General features: G+C 48.2%; 1 protein-coding gene across 1 annotated transcript in view; it reads left to right on the top strand.

Annotated features, from left to right (window-relative positions):
* Chchd6 (coiled-coil-helix-coiled-coil-helix domain containing 6) overlaps positions 1-21,103 on the top strand; it is a 266,137-nt gene that overhangs the window by 201,593 nt on the left and 43,441 nt on the right. The window contains exon 6 of the mRNA XM_008828575.2: positions 17,382-17,452. Within this exon, the coding sequence (XP_008826797.1) occupies positions 17,382-17,452 (71 nt within the window). The remainder of the gene's footprint in view (positions 1-17,381; positions 17,453-21,103) is intronic.

Below are 21,103 nucleotides of genomic sequence, written 5' to 3'. Positions count from 1 at the left end.
GACCACCATGACAATTTCTTGAATCACCTTCATGTTGTCTGGCCTCCTGCTCCTGTGTATGCCCCAAGAAAGCTGACAGGCCCTGCTCATCTCCTCAGACCTGCTCATAGCTCATGCCAGGCTGAGGAATGACTGCTCCATGAGGAGTACAGGGTCACCCCCAAGATGCTTTTGCCTGGGACACTGCTTCTGGGTTGAGGGGCCATGTGGGCTAGTTGTCCCTACAAGAGCATGTATACTAGTGATGCTTCTACTCCATGGAAGTCCTCTCCCAGACCCTCATGCCTTCCCAGACTTCCTTCCTATCAGCAAACTGGTCAGAAGGAGTGCCTGCCTACTGCAGCTCAAGTGGCCAGGAGGGCTTTAATTCCCAAAGGCTTTCCTGTGTAGACTTTCCCCTAGACAACTGGAGTGGTGGGTCACTGGCAGCCAGAGGAAGCGGTAAAGGAGCAGAGCCTCAGAGCAGGAAGGCCCTGGTTGGTAGGGCAGAGCAGGTGGCAGGGCTGCCAAAAGGCCCTGCAAATAGAAATGCTGTTCCTGTAGGACTGGCATCCCTGTTCATCAAGGTGGCCATGTTTCAGGAGCTATTAATCCTCTTGTACCTATGTGTACCATGATCATGGACAAGACCCTCTGCACAAGAATGTCATGCTGTCAGTAGATAGCAACTCTGAGGTAGTTTTCTCTCTTAGATTAATATGATGGCGAGGCTATGGGTTAATTTACTAGAGACAGGGTGTTTTCTAACAGAGATGAAATGATCAGAGCACACCTGCCTCTCATCTGATTCTTCCTGTGCCTGTTCCTCACTGGATTTTCTCTGAAGGACTTGCTCAGCATTATGTGTTGGAGAAAGCCACGGTGCATGGCTTGGGGAATCAGGTATACCCAGATTTCTGTCTTACCTCTGCTGCTCACCAGTTAGTTCTGTGACCTTGGGCGAGTTTCTTCATCTGTCAGAATCCCTTCTTATCTATAAAGAGATGGTGCTCTGGCCTCTGGTTTAGAGAATTTAATGAGATCACTTGGAATTGGTGATGAGAACCTGGGGCCAGTCTGACCTTTTCCCAGTGTGTCCCCCTAGGGCTGCTGCCTGAGGTGTTCTCCCTCCTTTTCCTCCAGCTGCGCTGCCTTGTAGACTCTTTGGAACACAAGCCTAGAACCTTCTTTGTATGGACTGTCCTGTGTACAGAGTGCAGATGGGGCCCTAGGAAAGGATTGTAACCTCATTCTCTGTCTAGAGGAAAGGGACAAGGAGCCTGCTCTATGGCATTTCAGTGAGGACCGCACCAGGCACATGGAGGGCTCAAGCATGTAACAGGTGAAGGAGCGGCCTGCTGAGCCTGGCCTCTCTGCCTTCACACAGCTATGCAGATAATGAAAGATGGAGTGGGCCTACTGAGCTGGTCCCAACTCAGTCAGCCAGAGCAAATTAGCCACATGCATGTGCTGCATGAATTGTAGTAGCGTCTAAGGGCTACCATCCACAGGGAAAATGTACTCTCGCTAGGACAGCCCTCCCCACAGGAATCACCAAGGACTTGATGGGATAGGATGGAGCAGGATGGTCCAGACTCAGCATTTGTCCTTCTGGAAGCAGCCCTTTATTTTATTTTAATTAATTAATTTTTTAAAAGACTGGGTTCCACTATACAGCCCCAGCTGGCCTGGAACTCAATTTGTAGATCAGGCTGACCTCAAACTCAGAATTCTGCCTGTTTCTCCCTCCTGAGTGCTGGGATTAAAGGCAGTATACCACCATGCCTGGCTTAGAAGCAGCCCTGTTAGAGGAATGAACGATGATTTCATAACCAGGGTGGCCCTTCAGGATTTGGGTGGCCTCTCATTTGTCTCTCAACCTTAACCACAGGAAACCCTACTCCCACTGGTGCCACCATGCTCCCAGAAGAGCACGCTCAGGCACTGTACCTCAGCTCTCTTAACAGTGTTCTGTATACAACTGGCTGATATAATTCCTGTGTCCTACACAGGTTGTGCAGGGGTGCTGCTCATCCAAGGCTATGGACTTGACCAAATGAGGTATGCTGGCTGTGAGGGGAACCCTTAGCTATAGCAACCCTGGCTCAGGGAGACCTGAGTTAGGTTGTCCCACAGCACCACATGTTTGTCCTACAGTAGGTTGTTCCTCATTGTGGCTTCTTATTTTAAGAAGACCCCACCAATGATCATGTTAGACCATAAATTTGAAAAAAAAAAAAAATAGTTCACAGACTGGCCAGTCTTGAGTGAGAACATGCAGCCTGCCCTACAGGCTCAGTTTAGATCACCAGCAGCATTGCCTGAAGTACCAGGTCTGTATGGGGGAGAACAATATGCAAAGGAGAATGCCTGCTAGGAGGTGTGAGCCGCAACTGTCTCCCTGCTGCCCCTGCAACAGAGGTCCATCCCCCTCTGAGTTCTGAGATAGGGCGATCTATGTCCTTTCCCAATAGATTAAAGCAGTGGTTCCTGCATACAGTCTTTACTTAAGATTAGATCAGCCTCCTGCTGCCATCACAGATGACAAAGGTGCAGGCAGTCTCAGTGAGACAGGGACAGGCTCTGCCCATGCTGCCCTTCCACCTAGCTAAAGGCAGAGCTTCTGACCTAACTCTTGCAGTTTCTTCTAGAAGAAATGAGAGAAAAAGTTCTGAGCAGAAAGACTTAGAGAAGTCACACTGGGCAACAGTGCCCATGCCTTGCCTAGTGCTTCTCAGAAAGGAACACCCTCACCTGCCTCGGGGGTCTCAAGGCAGAGAGGCACACACATTAATCAATGTCAGGAGATGGAATAGCCAACTGAATTCTGATCTTTTCAAAGGATTTGGATGGAAGCAATTGCATAAGCTGTCCCTAGGAGCTTGCCGCCTCCAGGCAAACTCTAAAGTAGAGGGGCAAAGTTGTAGGCAGCTGGGAATGTTTTGCTGAATGGTCCCTGTCTAGGAGCTCTTTGGGTAGGAGGAGGTGGCCTAGTGCTTCAATGTGGGTCGCCACCCTTTGTACTGCCACTGCAGCCTCAGGTCCTCTCCCCACTCCCTGCAGCACAGGTACTGGGACCTTAGTTGAGATGACTAGACAGTAACTTCCTGTGCCCACAAACAGCCCCAGCCCTCTGGCCCTGGCTGGTGGCACTTCTTGGTCCTTTCCTCCCTTGAGGCAAGTGCCTCACCCTGTGGGACCTTTGTGCTGGCTTTTCAGCCTAGGATACTATTCCTTCTTCCTTTCTCCTTTCCTCTTTTTCTCTGTTCTTTATCCTTTGTTGTATTTTCTTCCTTTTTCTTCTTTCTCTACCATTTAAGTCTCAGTACTTTGGAGATGATCTCTCCCCCTTTAAGGTGCAGCCTCAGCCCCTTCCCTCCCTGCCTCCCTGCCCTGTCTGGCCCTCCAGCCCACAGTCCCTAAAGGTGGCCCTTTTTCTATCCTGGCCCTATCACTGTGGTCCCTGGGCCAGTTCCTGGTACTCAGGAGATGCTGGTGCATCCTGGTCAACTGAGTGGTGAACAACATCTCCCATGATAGCACTAAGTGTCTCTGTTTGCTGGGGTTTCCAGAACAAAGGACCCCAAGCTCCAGTGGCTTGAACAGCTTATTGTGTCACATGTGGTTGCTAAGGTTGGAGGTTCAAGTCAGGGTGTAGTAGGCCCTTTTCCCTCTGAAAGTGCCAGGAAAGTTTGCACTAGGTCTATCCTCATTCTGGCACTTTTCATAATAATATCATTTGGATTGGATTGGAGGCCCACCCATCACCAGTATGACCTCATTTAGCTAATCACACCTATAGGGACCTTTATTTTCTAGTAAGGTTGCACACTAACTTAGCATGTAACCGGGGCAGAGATGGGGGCTGCACAGTTGACTTCATAGCCTGTGCCACTATGTAGGGATTTCCAGCAGACGCCCTAAGTCTGGTCCATCTGCACTGACCATCATTGAGTACTCACCAGTCTGGTGGCCAGAGCACTGGGATGTGCTGGATACTGACCTTGAACACTTCACACCACCCTGGATTTGGATTATAGTCCACTTCCTTAGACCAATAGGGATTCCCCAAAGGAGATCAAGAGCTGTCAGAGAGGGAGAAGAGCCATGGGGAACATATTGACCAGGTGGCCCCACCCTGAAAGCTTGTATTCTGTGTAAGTGTTGTGTTAGACATTGCATTGCTGTGACACAAGGACAGAATCATTTATTTTAGCTGACTGTTTTGGAGGGTTCAGCTAATTGACCAGAATGTTATGGCAGCAGAACATGTGGTGGGGGCTGCTTTCCACTTCTTGGCAAATAGGAAGCAGAGAGAAAGAGACAGGAAGGGACCAAGTGCAACATACTCCCCGTCTCCAAGACCTGCTCACAGAGGCCTACTTCCTCCAGCTAAGCCCCACAGCTGGAAGGTTCCAGAACCTCCTAAATTAGTGCCAGCAGCTGGAGCCTGTGGAGACATTTCACATCTAAACATGCCTTGCTGAAATGATCTGCATGAGAGAGGAGTGTTCTAGTTTGCTTTCCATTGCTGTAACAAAACACTCTGACAATACCAACTTGGAGAGGAAAGTGTTTATTTGGCTTACATCTCCCAAGTCATAGTTCATCAGGGAGCCCAAGGTAAGAACTCAGGGCAGGAACCTGGAGGCAGGAGCTGAAGCATAGGCCATGGAGAAACACTGCTTACTGGCTTGCTCCCCTGACCCCTGCCCAACCTGTTTTCTTACACAACATAAAACAACCTGCCCAGGGATGGTACCACCCACAGTGGGCTGGGTCCTCCCACATCACTCAACAATCAAGAAAATACCCCACGGACATGACCACAGGCCAGTCCAACGGAGACAATACCCCAGTTGAGGCTCCCTCTACCCATGCTATCCAGCACAATAGGAGACAGCAGGGACTCTGGGACATAGGCTCCATCTAAACAGCAGAATTTGGGAATCACTTGAAAGTATACCTTCACTGAGAGGGAGGGTCAGGAACTGAGTAGAGACTCAGTGGCATCCTAATGGTCTGGGTCTTCTATGTGACCACATGTAAAAACTGACCAGTAACCACTGTTGCTGACTGAGTGCCAACTCTATCACCAGGTATACCATTTCCTTTACCTACAGGGTCTCCCCAATCCCTGTGTTACTTTGAGGAAGGGAAGAGATGTGCTAAGTATTTTTATTATACCCCCATTTGGTAGGTAAAGAAGCTAAGGCATAGAAAGATTAGCTGTCTAAAGGCATGACAAGTAAGCTCAGAGCCCCTTCTTAGAACAGTGATTCTCAACCTTAGCCACACTTTAGAACCCTCAAGGAGAGCCTCTTTAAAATCCTACAGGGCCCACCTGAACCTTTAACTAGTCTCAAGGGATAGAGTCAAGTATAGCTTGTGAAAGTGGCTCAGGTAATTCTGGTGTACAGCTAGGGTTGGGAACTACAGGCCTATGTTGTAAATGCTGAGCCGGGTACCACAGCACAGCTGGCTTTCAGAACCCTATGGGAATTTCAGGCATATGGAGTTGCTGGTGTAAACCACAGGGACATGTAAGAACTGTGCTGAGTGGAAGAGCAGGGCCCAACCAAGGGGACTTGACTTTTTTAGAAAGCATATAGTTCTGGAGACAAAGCCCCTGGGAGGCCTGCCCCAACCCTCCACCCCTACATACCCACCCACCTATACTGCATTCCTCAGACTTAAGGTACACACAGACTGCCTGCAATCTTGTGAAGAGCGGGTGTGTGTGTGTGGCCCAAGGGATTCTGCTTTGATCAAGCTCCCAAGCTGGGTAGAAGCTTCTGGCTCAGGACCTACCTTCTGAGTTAAAAGACCCCTACTGTCTTAAGACCAGCCAGATAGAAATCAAATGGAAAGGCTGCAGGAGGAAAGGGGTGGGGCATGCTCTTAGCTACCTGCCTGGGGGTACATCCTGCTCACAGAGATCTTGTAAAAGACAACGACCTCCTCTCAAGAGTATCACGAAGGGCTGTCACAGAGGCCAGAGAACTGCTGAATGTGCAGCCTCAACCAGCCTTACCTCTGCAATTCATCTGCAAGTGGAACCTTTAGGATCAGTGGAAATGGCTTACTCACACTTCTGTGACCTGAATGCACAGCTATGATGCCCTAATGTTCCTCAGCAGGCGGGATCCCCAAGATCTACCAATCTTCCTTAACTATGGGATTCCAGCTTCTGATTTCATAGCTATAGGCTTGTCCTTGAGATTTTTTGCTCTTTTTTCTGTAGAGAATCACTGTAGCCCTCAACTTTAAGACCTTGTGCAATTTTATTGAGGGTCATGTCACCAGTCAATAGCAAAGCTGGAATTAAGACACATCTCTTGATTTTTATTTTGTGTTGGGCTATGCATTTTATTTTCAAATTCTTTAGATAATATGTTTTGCAAAGGTAAAAAACCAACTAGCAGCCCCAAAGAATGGCTGGCTGCCCAACATTTGTTGAGCAGCGCTGCGCCCTGCTATGTGGCCTTCTCTCCCACGCCCTTCCAGTGGAGTGATTATGGTGGTAGATTACCTTGTCAATCCTGCTTACTTCTAGCACACCTCTGAATTCCCTCCCCTGCTACCCAGGCTTTTGTCTACCCAGGTTAGGGCTGCTCCGTGCTCACAGCTATGCAGGGTCTTTGCTGGCCAGTCTCCCTATTGTCTGTTCCCTGGCTCCAGTCCGTTCCAGGGAATCCCATCCCAGTCCACTGGCCCCAGGTATGGGCAGGTAAAGCTGAACCCTCAGTCTTAAAAATTGTTTTTTTCTCATATCACTTTAAACAGGACCTTTTTGATCTTTACTCTTTATCAGGAACTTCTCCCAGAAAGTTTTCTTGAATAAATTCACAACTCAGAATTCAGTTTTCAGACCAATCCCCCATATAATTGATAGGTAAAAAGTTGGTGGAGAACGAGAGAATGGAGGAGGAGGCACCAGGACACAGATAAAACTCCATCAAAATAGGGTTTATTAGCAAAGGAACACATGGGACAGATTCCCTTCTGGGCAGGGAAAATGTCTGTCCAAGTCTTGAGCTGGGGTCTTTTTAAAAAGGGAGGCTTCTGCTTCCTGCAGAAGACGGGAAGATGTATTTTTTTTTAAGTTCGGTGGTGGGGAAGTGGGAGAGCAGGACTGTTAAAATCTGTCCTCTTTAGAGATCAAAGGGGAAGGCTGCTGTGTTGGCCAAACAGTGGAGAAAAGTCTGATTCTCTTGACTTCAAAGACCAAGGTGCTTATCAGCTAGGTTCCCTTTTCTCAGGAGCATGAAAAGTCCTTGGGATCCTGTTGGTGAGGGGGCAGGGCTATCTGAACCTTAACATTAATCAAACTCAAATCAAGGATTCTTAGACCATCTCCTGCTGGGTCAAGGTCAGGGTGCACCCTTAAATGTCTGTTCAGCCCCATCTGTTACAGGCCACTGTGCTCTGGTAGAAGGAACCAGACACACTTATGGCCCTCTTGTCTTCAGTCCTGATAAGTTCTGTGGTGTGTCCCCTTCCCAGGGAGCTATGGGGCACACTCCTAGTCCTTGTCAGACCAGGAACAGTGGGTTATTCACACCCAGACACAGCTCTTGCCCCATGTAGAGACAGGACTTGCAACCTGAAGGTCTAATGACTTATGTTTAGTATTCAGTGTAAATCATTTTTTTAAAGTGCTGCTATTGCCAATTAATGCAGCTTTGCCTTTTTTGTTACTATGTGAAATGTGTGTGTATGCTATGTACATACATATATAAAAGAATATATGCCCAAGGCTGTAATCTTATGAGACCAGTAAATTCCTCCTCCACCCCAGCTACACACCCAATATAAACAACCTCAGAAGTAGCTGAAGGGCTGGGAGGCTCAGCCCAACCTGGAGAAGAGACCTAGAATACATAGCCAGCAGGGAGAGTGGCAGAGGGTTTTTTTCCTTTTGCCTCTTCACAAATACAAATACTTCTGAAATAGTCTCACCTACAGCCACTGTCACCAAGTCTCCTATTAGTAATTCATACTTAGGGGGTTTAAATGGCAGCCATCCAGGCATGTTAAGAAATAAGCATGGACTGCATGTCCTAGGGGTGAGAGGTACCTGAGGAAGGAAGAATGGAAGTCCCTGGAAGTTGAGGGGGGAGGGCATGATAAAATTATTTCAGAAGGATGGTCCTGTACAATGAGGCAGCAGGCCAAGTCATACCAGGTAGGCCAAAGGTGATGAGGGTAGAAAGAACAGCCCAGAATGAACTGAAAACACCCTTTGGCCATTCCTCAAGTATGCCCACCCATTGGCAATAAGGATAAAAAACTACTCTGGAGTCTAAACAATTCCCAGGGGAGACAAGACACATCAGTAGATGATTGCAGTGCACTGTGGGAAATGCCACCAGAAGGAATATATTATTCAGAGCATGGGGAAGAGAATGAGTAGTCTGCCTGAAGAGGAAGGACCTTGTCCAATAGAAGGGATGCTACTGGGCCTCAAGGCACCACTAGGAGCCTCAAGGTACCTGGGTAGACAGGGAAGAAATTGGCAGAGGAAGGAATGTCTAAAACATCCTGGAGGCTTCAAGAATAAGAAGGCATTGCAAGTGAAACATGGAGACTGGACAGTGCCAAGGTCAGTAATAGAGGACCAGATCTCAAAAGGAGAGTTTGGGGGAACTTTAGAAATTCTCAACTGAAAGATGTCTATATAGATTGCTCTTTCCACTGTCTGGAGGGTTAGCTGGAAGAAGAGGAGGTAGTGCAGGGGTCCAGGATGGCATATGCATGAGGGTACAGCATTGTTATTGTCCACTCAAATGGAGATAAGGACTGAATGAATGAATGTATGGGGAGAAGGGGAAGGAGTCAAGATGAATGCATTGGTTGCAAGCTTGACATGGGGACCTAGGGAGCAGGAAGTAGTGATAATTGCCAGGTAATCACTGTGTAAGGGGTGATTTCTCTGGTGCAGGAATGTGATGAGGAGACCAGAGGTAGGGTATGGGAGAAGGGAAGCAAGCACTCTGGAAGGAAAGTGTCTGACTGAGAGACAGAGGAAATGGGAACAGGGTGTGGTTAGTGGGACAATTCTGATAAGGACACAGGGCTTTCAGTGTTCAGCTAAGACTGAACCAACAAGTGAACTAACAATTGGACACTGGCAAAAATGCCAGTCTCACCTTTGGATCTCTGCCCACCATCTTCTGAACATTCAGCCTCAGCAGGCCAAGGCTACAGCTTGTCTAATTTTCCATTGCCACCAACAGAGACAGTTTGTCCCTCCAATCCCATCTGGCTGTCTCCCATGGCATCACTGTAGAAGCCTCTAGATAGCCAGGCTACCTTCACTGCTCTCCATATAGACTGCTGCATGCTACCCATCATCTTCCCAGAAGGGAACTCTGGTGCCAATTCCTAGAGCATACTCTCTGGTAGCTTCTTACCATCCCTAGCACAGACTTGGTATGCTAGCTGATCTTCAGTGTCCATTCTTATCCCTATCAGAGCTCATTGTGCTACTCAAAGAACTCTTTGAGTGCAGTCCCACCTCAATACCTGTCCATACCCTCTATTAGCTGTCTGCCTGGGGTCACCAGAAGAGGGAGAGGCCTTCGCTGGCAACAGTTGGAATCAGCCTCCATCTCATTTCTCCTTATTGCCCTGATCTGCTATGATCTTCTAAACAGCATTACTACTGAATTCTCTGTTTACTTTTCCCATATCCAGACTGTTAGCTCTGTGAAGGCAAGGACTTCACCCACTCACTGACTGCTGTGCTCACTGCTTGTAGAGCAGAGCTTGGCAAATAGCAAGCACTCAACAAATGCTGTTTGAATGAATAAAAGAGGCACATGATGGGGCAGTGATGTTCTGGGCAGCATGCTTCGCATGTTTGGATCCACTTATAGCTTCATCCTCAGTGTGCTCCTGAGCATTGGGGATTATTACTTATTGGACCCACAAGAAAATGGGCTTTGAGGGGGGTTGACTTGCCATTCCATGTTAGTTGGAACTGGGATTGGCATCACAGATGCGTTGTGGGCATCCCCTCTGAGAGTGAGAATCTTGGGAATAGGCAGAGGTTCAGTCATCAATGGAAAAAAGTGCCATGGCAGGGGTAGGAGTGCCCAGTGGCAGCCCAATCAGACATAGTCATCTGCTGGCAGCATGAACTCAAGGCTGGGGGACAGGTAAGGCTGGGTGGCTCAGGGAGAATGAGCAGGAAAGCAAGCCCAGAGCCTCGGGAATTGTGAGCTGCATGGAAGGTTGGATAGAGCCTAGGTTAAGTGTGTGCAGGCAGGTCTCTGAGTGGCCCAGAACATCCTGTGCACAGAAGGATAGGGAAGGTAGGCTGCCCAGATGGTTTAAGATTCAGAGCTTGACATGGGAGCGAGGCAGTATCCAAAGGGGCAAATCCCAGGGTCTACATGTGAAGACAGTGACTGGAGCCCACCATGACAGGCAGGAGGAGAGTATCAAGACAGAGAGGCGACCAAGCAGGAGCTAGGGTCAGGAGGACTAAATCCACACAGACAGGTACTGGAGGCAAGAAATCAAGAGTGTGGGGTGAAGGTCTGACCCAAATGGCTGTGACGGAGGCACCATCTCAGAAAGGGCTGTGTTTAGTGTTAGAGGCAGACTCTCAGGTGAACTGAGACCTGTGCATATGCACTTGGGGTAAGTAACAAACAAGTCAGGAAAATGGGGCCTTCTCCATTGGATGGTACAGGGAGGGTGTTGCCAGCCAGATCCAGCTGTGTAACCACTTAACAAAATTGAAATTTTCATCACTCCTTGGCAGTATGGCTGAGATGTCCTGCTCTGGCACTCAATATTTTATATTGATGATTTAGACCTTTCTTAAAAAGACTCCTGTTCATTATGCTCTTCAAGTTAGAGACTCTCCAAATCCAGAATATGATAATTATCTTTACTTCCCTTAGACTTTAGCATTCCTGTGAGCATTGAAAGCTTTTGATAATTAGACTGGTAGGTTCCAAATCCCCCCAGATGGCCAGTGCTGGCCGTGCTGGCAGCACCTTGGCATAGGGCTGTCCTGTGTTCAATCTGTTCCTTTCAGAGTTCTGGGATCTGCTCAGCCTCCAGCCTTGGGCCCTTTCCAGCCTATACTGATTTTGCTGAGAATGCCCCCTGCCCTACCCCGCAGCCCTGAGTCCCAGCTTCATGTTTTCCTACATATAACTGCTTCAGTGTTATGTTCTATCTACATGTCCCTTAACTGTTACTTTTTTCCCCCAAGGGACAGCTGGGCACAGCAGGGAGGAATGGGACCATACAGGAAACCTGCAGTGGTCACATCCTGTTCTTGGCTTGATGTCTTGATACCCTGGGTGGACCTCTGCCATACTAAGCTCAAAGAGCAGTGGTTCTCACCTGGAGGTTATCGCTGTGGGCATTTCAGGAATTGGTCTGCTAGAAAGTCCCACTGTAGGCCAGGCCAGGGAGGGCCATTGAACCTTGTAGTAGGATGTGATCCTCCCTCTTAGATATAGACTCTGAGTATGCTTCTACTAGGCCCAGCTCTCACTCTGTGACTATTGCCTTTTTCATTCTCCCACAGCATTTGGTAAGATACTCCCACCCTTCGGCAGGGAATCCAAGCCCCTGATTCTCAATCTGCCTGGCCCCCTTGGCCACACCTTCAATCTCCTGTGCCACCCTAGCTGGGTTCAGGCCTGGCATAGAGCTGGAGCTCAGCGGAGTGCCTTGACTGCTTCAGCCAGTGACTGCTTCCTAACAAGCCTGTGGATAGCTCTTGTGGTTCTGGCTTCGATTTGTGTTTGTTCAGCAATTTCCTGTTGAGGGCCTGCTGTGTGCCAGTCCCTCATACAGGCTCTGGGGACAGATCATAAACAGAAGAGGCTTAAAGCTCTAAGGTGGTGGAGGTCTTACCCCCAAGGAGTCTTCCTTTACTCCTCAGCACTCAGATCTCTTCCAGACACTCAGCATGCCTTGTTAATACGTATGCATTGCAGTGGGGGATATTTAAGTTCTTAAAACATTTATTGAATGTCCTCTCCATGCCAGGCACCGTGTAAGCATTTTATGATGCATTGTCTTCCTCATTCCCACCAAGCTCTGTGCCAACTGCTCAGTTGTAGTTCTCTCAGTGCAGAGCAGAAGCTGAGGAGAGGGCACAGAAATCTTGCCATGTCACACATAGGGAGGAGGGACCCTGATAAGCACAGGCACCCTCACTCCGTGTCAGTCCTGGCCTTGCTGCATCTCCATGGTGCTTGCTCCTCTCCAGGATCCTCAGTCCCGTCTCATACTGCCATCCCTCAGGCTGTATCTCCTTGACACTCAGCCCTGGCTATTCACCCAATAGGCCACTGATGAATGCTTTCAGCCTAGGTGTCTGTCTATGGGGGGCTCTGGCCTAGAAGTTGCTGTCCACCAGGTAAATGAAATATTAAGCTCTTGTTCTCATATTCATAGTAACATGGACACATGGATCTCACTTGAGCTATGCTCAGTGGGTTTGCCACAGGCCTCTGTCCTATGTGTCCTCCCCTGCTCTGCTTCCATACCTGGCTCTGCCTTGGACAGAAAGCAGATCTTTCCTGCCCATGACATGTTTCGCCACCATCTTCCCCTTCCCGCCTTCCCACCTTGCTCCTCTCACCCTCACACTTTCTTTTGATCTCACAAATCCAGGCCCTTGGAGAAATCAGATGGTATGAAATATGAAAACTGCTTGGGAAGTAATTGAAGAAACACTGTGACTTTTGAAACCCACAGAGATAATACTCACACCTTCTTACTCACGTTATTTAATTTTTAATGGCAGATTTAATTAATGGAGATCAGGCCCTCTGCCTTCAGATGTGCTCAAGAAGCAGCTGGAGACGCAGGGGGAGGGGCAGCTGTCTAGAGCAGAGGAAAAGGGAATCCAGAAGTGGGAACTTAAGGACTCTAAGGGAAGGAGAAGTCTCTAAAACTAACGGTTCATGATGGTGTGGACTGATGACAGCAGGAGGACATTGGGAGAATGGTACATGCCCATCATAGCCTTCCAGCAGCCCATGAGCTTCCACAGCAACTGTGCCTCCCAGGCCCTGGACTGTGGTACTCCAGGACCCTCCAATGTTGATGACCTCTCTGAGAGAACTGGACATAAACCACAGCTGCCACTGTCCTTTTAAAAATAGCACTTGGGAGGCAGAGGCAGGCAGATCTCTGTGAGTTCGAGGCCAGCCTGGTCTCCATAGTGAATCCAGGCCAGCTGTGGCTACAGGGAGACCCAGTCTCAAAAAGACCAAAAAAAAAAAAAAAAAAAAAAGGGTTTTACCCTGTTTTCCCCCCCCTTAATAAAAACGCCCTACCCAACAAAAAGGGGTCGCGGCGCAAAGAAGATTTATCGTCCTCTTTTTTTTTTTTTTTTTTTTTTTTTAAAAAAAAAAAAAAAAAAAAAAAAAAAAATAGGGCTTTATCCTGCTATTCCCTCACTTAATAAGCAAGGCCTTAGCCAGGCATAGTGGTTCAGGCGCTAAGGTAGGAAGATCACTGTGACTTTGAGGTCAGCCTTGTTTACATAGTGAGTTCCACATCAGCTTCAGCTACAGAGTGAGACCTTGTCTCAAAAACACAAAACAAAAATCCAGGCCTTTATTCACTACCACCACCTCCCATTTGCCCTGAAGGAACCAAGGCTCTGAGCCTGAAGTTGAGTTCCCCAGTACCTACTATACCTCTTAGGCCCTTGCTCCTGCCATTTGTCAGCAGTAGCCTTGGCCTTCTTTAAGTACCATGTACTGCCCCTGGGTCTCTCATGCTGTTGATGAGGCCTTGGAGACATTTAGCTAATGTCTGTTTATCCTTTATAGTTTGTTAGAAAGGAATATACCCTTTGACTCAGCATTTGACTTCTAGAATGTTCCCTATAAATATTCTCATTCATGCTCAGAACTGTAGGTATCCACACATTCTCTTCAGCACTGTTTGCAGCAGTGGGAGAGTGTAATGTCCCAGAAGACATAGTGGGAGCTGCTTGCCTTCGGGTAGAGGGTGTTTTGAAGAGCACTGATATTCAGTAGAAAGCAGGGGGTGGGGGTCTCTGAAAACTAAAAGGATGAGGTAGGCTCATTGCTTCTTTGGGAGTGTCAGGATCAATGGGGCACGAGTATGTGCTTACCAACAGTGTACTTCATGGAGTGGTTGCCCACAGTACGCTTCCTCACAATGTGCTCATCCATGTGTACTCCTTTATAGTGTGCTCCCTCAGAGTGTGCTCCCTTACACTGTGCTCCTTCACAAAGTGCACCCTCATAGAGTACTCAAAAGTATACCTTGGCCTTACCCAGGGTAGTGCAGAGAGGAGGATGGGCCAGGGCCAGGATCCAAGCCTCAGTACACTCACCATGTTCCTCTGTTCTGCTTTCACTTTTGAAAAAAATATGTGCTTATGTTTTTAAAAACCTTATTTTGTGTAATAAAAAATGTGCCTTGATGCTAGGATGCAGTTCAGTGATAGAGTTCTAATCTATCATGAGCAAAGAAGGTCATAGGTTCCATTACTAACACCACCAGAGAGAAGGTATAGGGGAGGTGCCTTGGTTTGGTTAAATTCAAGTATAAGAAGACAGGCTGGCCTGTCAAGTCTGCAGGCTGCCCCAGAAGGTGCCCCACAGCACCGAATAACCCCCCCATCCCATCACATAGTGTTATCTGGGTTCCATTCGTCTCTGAATTCCCCAGGGATCGCAGGATAAACAAGGAGTTGACCAGCCCCATGATGGTGATGATTTATAGAGGGTCCTTGTCCCCAAGAAAGGAGGCCTGGTGAACCAGGGGGTTCATCAAAAAAGGAAGTGGCATGATACTCTTCAGTTGTGGCTTGGAGACCTGCCTGTGCTTTTGGGACAGTGGTTGTGACAAAGTCCAATGTTGTGGGTCTGTACAGGAAGGACAGGGGCAGTGGAAATTTTCTCTGAGTTATCCTGAGAAAAATACAAGTTCAATAAGTTATCTGTCACAGAGCTACCTGTCATCCTGAGAAAAATAGAGGAAGCTGAACTGGAGTGGCAATAACCACTTCTTGGCCTGTGGGTTCTTCCTGTGACAAATTTCGCTGACCACACACCTAGCTCCATGTCTCCTGGTGCAGACTATGTGCTACCTACCATTCAAAGGGAGACACTTGAGGCCTCTTCTGTCAGCTCGTAGTGCACAGGCCACAACCAGGCATGTCAACAAGTGACTGGGTCTGGAAGCCTGTGGCCTGAACCTGGGGACACAGGGACAGGAAGAAAGGTTCTAAGAGACAGTCTGAGCCAGGTGGGTGTTTTATGGGGAAGAAAGACCAGAATCCATGGCAGGAACTTGGAATGAGGTACTTTTCAGCTTCAGAAAGTACAATGGCTAGCAGCAACAGTGCTGTCTGGGTTGAGGGGGAGTTGTGCACCTAACTTTCTGTCACTCTGCAGTTAAGAAAAAACAAAGCTTAGAGGATACGTGGGTTTCCCAAAGATTGTAGCTAGCACACACCCAGGCACAGTCACATTGTGGGCCCACAAACCGTGCCACATCCTCAGGAGGCTCAAGAACAGAAAGCTCTAGCAGAGTCTCAGTGATCCCAAGGCTGCCACCCAAGAGTGTTTGCTGGAGGGACACAGAGGCACCCTTTCAGTTACCTCTGTCCTTACTCTCACCCAGGGCAGTCGTGATGGGAAATATCAGGCTGACAGAGGCAGAATACAGGTATGAATGAATGAATGAATACAGGTATGACTGAGGCAGAATACAGGTATGGTATGAATACAGGGACTTATGGGGAAGCAGGAAACCTTCCTGGCTCCAGCATCAGCACAGACCTGCCATCATCAGGCTGCAAGGAAGAGACCTGGGTTTATTTCATGTGTGCTAGGGTCATTGGCATGTCTTATGATATGCATCCCTGGTATGGAGGGAGGATACTATAGGGGACAGGCTAGATGACCTGCTCAGCCCTAAGTAGACCCTGGTCTTCCCCGACAGTAGCTATGAGCCCCCAGGCTCTCCCTCAAGTCCCCTTTCTGTGCTGACTTCAGCCGACATTCCCTGAGACTGTGGGTAGTGGGAATCCCCAAAGTAGGTAGAAATGGGTCTTGGTTCCAGCCCAGACCTGCTTTTACACCTAGGGTCCCCAGGGGAGGTCCTCTGCCTTAGTTCCCTTCCTGCAGACCCAGTTGGGCTCCATGCCACCATATCATACTCTCCTGGCATCTCTAGTATGGACTTCTCACTTCTCCTTGTCTATCCAAAGATTGGTGTGCTGCTTTCTCTTCAGCAGGGCCAGGTTAGGTGTCTGCATAGCAGGTAGATGGAGCCAGGCTGAACTTGACAGACATGCAAGGAATCCAAGCCCTGTAGCTCCACAGTTCCTTCCCTGTCACACCAGCTTGTTGCAGGGACTGATAAAGCCAAAGCTGTTTGCTTATCTGTAAAACAGAGATTCCCTTCTATGTGAGGATTTGAGGAGTGAATGTAGTCAGCTTTGCAAGGCCCTGGCCTCAGCACACCCATGAAGCATCTGTTGTTGGCTTCATACCTTGCTCAGGAGGTCTGACCCTCACTGTCTCAGTCTCCAGGCTTGGCCTTTCCTGGAGCATGGCATCAGGACATGGCAGGGATAGCAGTGTCTGTTTCCTCTGAGAGCAAGTGAAAATGCTAGAACTTTAGAGAGAGGAAAGTGCTGGGCTGGGCCTGCATGTCCAGGAGTGACTCACCTGCTGGATGGGAAGAAGTTAAGCGACTTGCCCAGGATCACAGTGTGGCACCAGGATCGAGAACCAGCTAACTTGTTCTCATTCCTAGTCTCTCTCCCGGCCAGTCTGATGCTTCAGGAATATGTGTGATGATGGGTGATGTCTGGAAGGACAAAGTGTATGTCCCGCAGAGCTCCAGACCCCAGATGGGAAGCAATGGAGCATGCCCCAGCCTGGGAATCCAGACCCTGGGGATCCCTGGAACTGCCCTCTGCATGTCACTTCACCTCTCTGGGAAGTATAGTCAACCTGTCCAATAGGGATCATAGTAGATTAAGCTCAGCATGGTTTTCCTTTGTAGACCATGCAGTCTCTTTCACAGCTGCTCCACTATTCCTATAGCATCAAGCAGCCAGAGACATCCAGACACAGATGCCTTGGCCATGTGCCAGTAAAACTTTATTTACAAATGAGGTGTCTAGAAGGTTTTGCCTATGACCTGTGGCTTGCCACTCCTGGCCTAAAGGTTTTGTGGTGTTCCTCCAGAACTTACTTTTCTGGGATTCCATTGTGGCAGTCAACTCTTGGTGGGAGCTAGAACCCAAGCTGTGCTGGCACCAGTTAAGAAATTAGCATCTGTCCGGTTCTAGTGCAGATGGACCCATGGTCGGCCAGAGAGAGATGAGGATCTTTGGTAACCAGTTGTGATTTTTTTCTTTGTAGAATGCCGAGATGTATAAATTGTCTTCCCAGCAATTCCATGAGGCAGCCTCAAAAGCGGAGAGCACAATAACGTAAGAATTTGTTTATTGTTCTTTGTAAACTTGGCCTATGTTTGTGAATATCCCCTAGTGTTACTTGAAGCCTGCCACCACCTGCCTGATTGCAAATTTCTCTAATAACAAGACAGCCATCTGTTCCTCAGCCCCCCCTTACCTGGGCCAGAGGTAGCCATTGGCCATCCGTAATTGCCCAGAGTAGCACATGGTTCTTTCCATTCTTGGCACATTACAGTAGGCTAAGCTGACAAGCAAAAATGTTCTCTGCCCATGACTGGAGCAGCAGCAGCTTTGTAATCTAGCTAGGCAAGGGGTGATGCTGGCCCTCTACTTTGTGAGGGGACGGTGTGGGTTTTCAGCATGTCCACTATGGGAGCTCCCTTCTCCTTGTGAACACATAATGCTCCTCTGGCCCAGGCCCCTGATCCTCAGGATGGGCCATGCTGTGCTCCCAGAGGAACAGGGGCTCTACTCTGTCCCATCTGCCATGCCCCTGCACTGTCTACAAATGCCCTGAGCCAGAGTGTGGGGAACAGGGAGGTGTGGGCTTATCTGTGTCAATGTAACTCTCAGTCATTCGGGGTGTAGGTATCTGGGGAAGGAGAGCCATACCTTAGTGTGAGGAGAGTCTCTGCACCAGGAGACCAGACTTTGCCTAAGAACTCCCACCAGCCATTCCAGTCTCTCAGTGATCTCTCACTCCCAGTGAGTCAGGATGAGCAACCAGACAAATCCTTCACAGTACAAAATGGTTGGATCTGGCACTAGAGAAGAAAATATCAGAGGGCTTTGGATAGCAACAAGGTGACCAAGTACTTGTACAAATGCTGTGGGGAACCGTGGGAGGAACCAGGAGGACAGTGGAGATATAGAGTCAGAACAGGCCCAAGGGTATGGCATTTGACATAGGGATGTGTAGGACTTTTGTTCCCCTGTGAAACACTTGCAGCTAGGGGCAGCACTGAGTAATGAACAGTTTGGGGACAGGAAACAAAGGTCCTGAAGTCCTAGAGTAAGGATAGGAATGCAGGAATGTCAGAGGGTGGGGCTTTCCCATCTGGTGGAGGGAGACAAGGAAAAGTGTTGAGTGCACACAGCAGCCCTGAGGCTACTGCCCCCTCCCCCCACAGGCCTAAGCAGCATATGTACTCTAAGGTCAAAGATGGCAGGGTGCCCCTGCCCTTACTGAGGGCTCAGATCTCAGGCCGGCACTTACTGACTGCACCCCATTCTTTGAGGCCTCCATTTCTTGCCCCCAAACAAGACACTTTGTCATGCCCTGCATGATGGCTCAGCAGGTCTTCACACAGAAGGGTTAGAATATCATCATCAGCTGCTGGTGATGGTAGGATGGCTACTGGCTAGAGGCTGAGTCTGCAACTCCTCAGAAACCCAGGCCCAGTGTGACTGTGGCAGGAGCTAGGGCTCTGGGATGTAATTAGGTCATGAATATGGAGTCTGTGTGGGATCAGTGTCCTTATGAAAGGAACCCTAGGAGCTACCTTGCAACTTCTACTATGAGAAAACAGAGGCATTGCTCATGCATGAAGAAGGCCACTGGCCTCACCACATAGTGCCCGCCTGAATCCTGGCCCCATGGGTTGTCCAGCCTGCAGAACTCTGATCCAGAAGTAGATGTCTGTTGTTTATGACCCACCCATCTATAGTACTCAGCTTAAGCCAGTACTAAGAAATGTTGTTAATAATGGCAGGCATTGAATCACTTCATAGCACCTGCTTGGTAGAGAAAAGAGATTTGATAGAGTTTCCAAAATACTTTGTCTTTCCCTAATGTAGTAAACAGTGCAAAGTTAGAAAGTATTTTCCTTAAATATCAAGGGGAAGAATGTTTGTGAGATTTTTTGGATTAGCAAATGATTGTAAATTGCATTGTAAATGTCACCGGAATGAATGCCAGCTGCTGGTGGCAGGAGCTGTTGGGAGTTTCCTTGCAAGACAGTGGAGCATCTCTAACAGATCTGGGTAAACTGAACCGTTACTTAGATGGCAAACTCAATGTCCATATTTTCATTCATCCATTTTACACATATAGCATGGCTCCTATCACCAGGTATCATGCTAGGCCCAGGAATACACCTATGGCCAGGGCAGCTTCTGCCTCTGCCAGCAAGGACCTACTGGCATTTGAGGAATAACAAATGGTACTGCTGAATTGCAGAGCAAGCAGTTTTCCAAGCCAATGTTGACTCATGACTGTGGTCATGAGTGCTGTAAAAGACAGAGCTTGGGTCAAAAGTAGACTGAGGCTTAGCCTAGGCTTAGATTCTTCAGAGGCTTCTCTGAGGAAATGACATTTAAACTTACCCCTGTGAAATGAGAAGTTGGCCAGAAGAAGGAAGGGGGAACTGGTTTTAGCATGTGCAAAGGCCCAAGGAAAAGAAATTACATAACTTATTTAAGGAATTGAAAGACCAGTATGGCCAGAGAGTAAGTGAGAGGAGGGGCTGGAGAGACTGCTTAGCAGTTAAGAGCACTGACTGCTCTTTCAGAGGACCCAGGTCAGTTCCCACCAGTCACATGATGGCTAACAACCATCTTAACTCCAGTTCCAAGGGATCTGACACCTTCTGGCCTCCACAGGCATTGCACACATGTGGTGCACTTACATGCATGCAGGCAGAACACTCAGACACATAAAATACAAATAAAAAAATAATTTTTAAAGAAAAAGTGAAAGGAGAGAGACAAAGATGAAGTTCCTAGAAGTAAGCAGGGGCTGCATAAGACTCTGATGCCACATGGGGAGTGTTACCTTATGGTAAGAGCAGTGTGATACAGCCATGTACCAGGTAGTAGCTTCAGCCAACAGTGAACCTCATAGATTACAACCCATTACCTGGTGACACAGTACCCATCAAAACACCACAGTGCAAACATATCACTACACTTGCATGGTGATGCTATGCAGACAAACCTCCTGCCCTTCCAGTCGTATAAGACCACAGTATGGGCAGCAGTATACAATACATGACACTTGGTCATAACTAGTAGCTATGTTGCTGACTTGGTACTCAGTGTGCCAGACTTCTGTTGTTTTAGCAGTGCTCATTCCACTTGAGAAAGACTGTAAGGTAGTCTTACTACTGTAAGGTAGTCTGCGGTGTGGCATGGACAACAGCCTCTGACATCTTGTAGGCTATGTCTCCATCGTACCAGGAGACCACACCAAGTGATTGACCTATGCCATCAAAGTTTGTGTCAAGCAATTTAGTTAATTTAAGGGATAAATAATAAATCACTGATGTTCATACAACATGGCCTAACAACGCATTTCTCCCTGTTGATAAGCAGTGCACAGTTTTACCACTAATGGCTTTTTTCTAGTATCTGTAGTCAAGCCTATAAACTTTTGTCTTTAGCACAGCTTTACAACATAAGTGCATGTAAGTTCTAGGCTGTTGTATTTTCATTGCAATTCAGTTAAAATTTTTCTGATTTTCATTCTTATTGTGGAGCCAGGCCGCATGGCTGCCCATACACAATAGCGGGGTGGAGCTGAGCCCAACTGGCCACCCCCAACACCCCAGTGGCACCCATGGTCAGCAGACCATAATCATCACACAGTGACTGTCAATATCTGACTGCAGTCCTCAACAACATTAGGAATCTGGGAAGTCTACGCATTTCAGAATATAAACTAGAGGA

This window comes from Nannospalax galili, unplaced genomic scaffold, assembly GCF_000622305.1.
Source record: "Nannospalax galili isolate Female #2095 unplaced genomic scaffold, S.galili_v1.0 scaffold332, whole genome shotgun sequence".
Lineage (NCBI taxonomy): Eukaryota > Metazoa > Chordata > Mammalia > Rodentia > Spalacidae > Nannospalax > Nannospalax galili.
The sequence above is the reverse complement of the archived record's forward strand: the minus strand, read 5'-3'. Positions and strand labels throughout refer to the sequence as shown.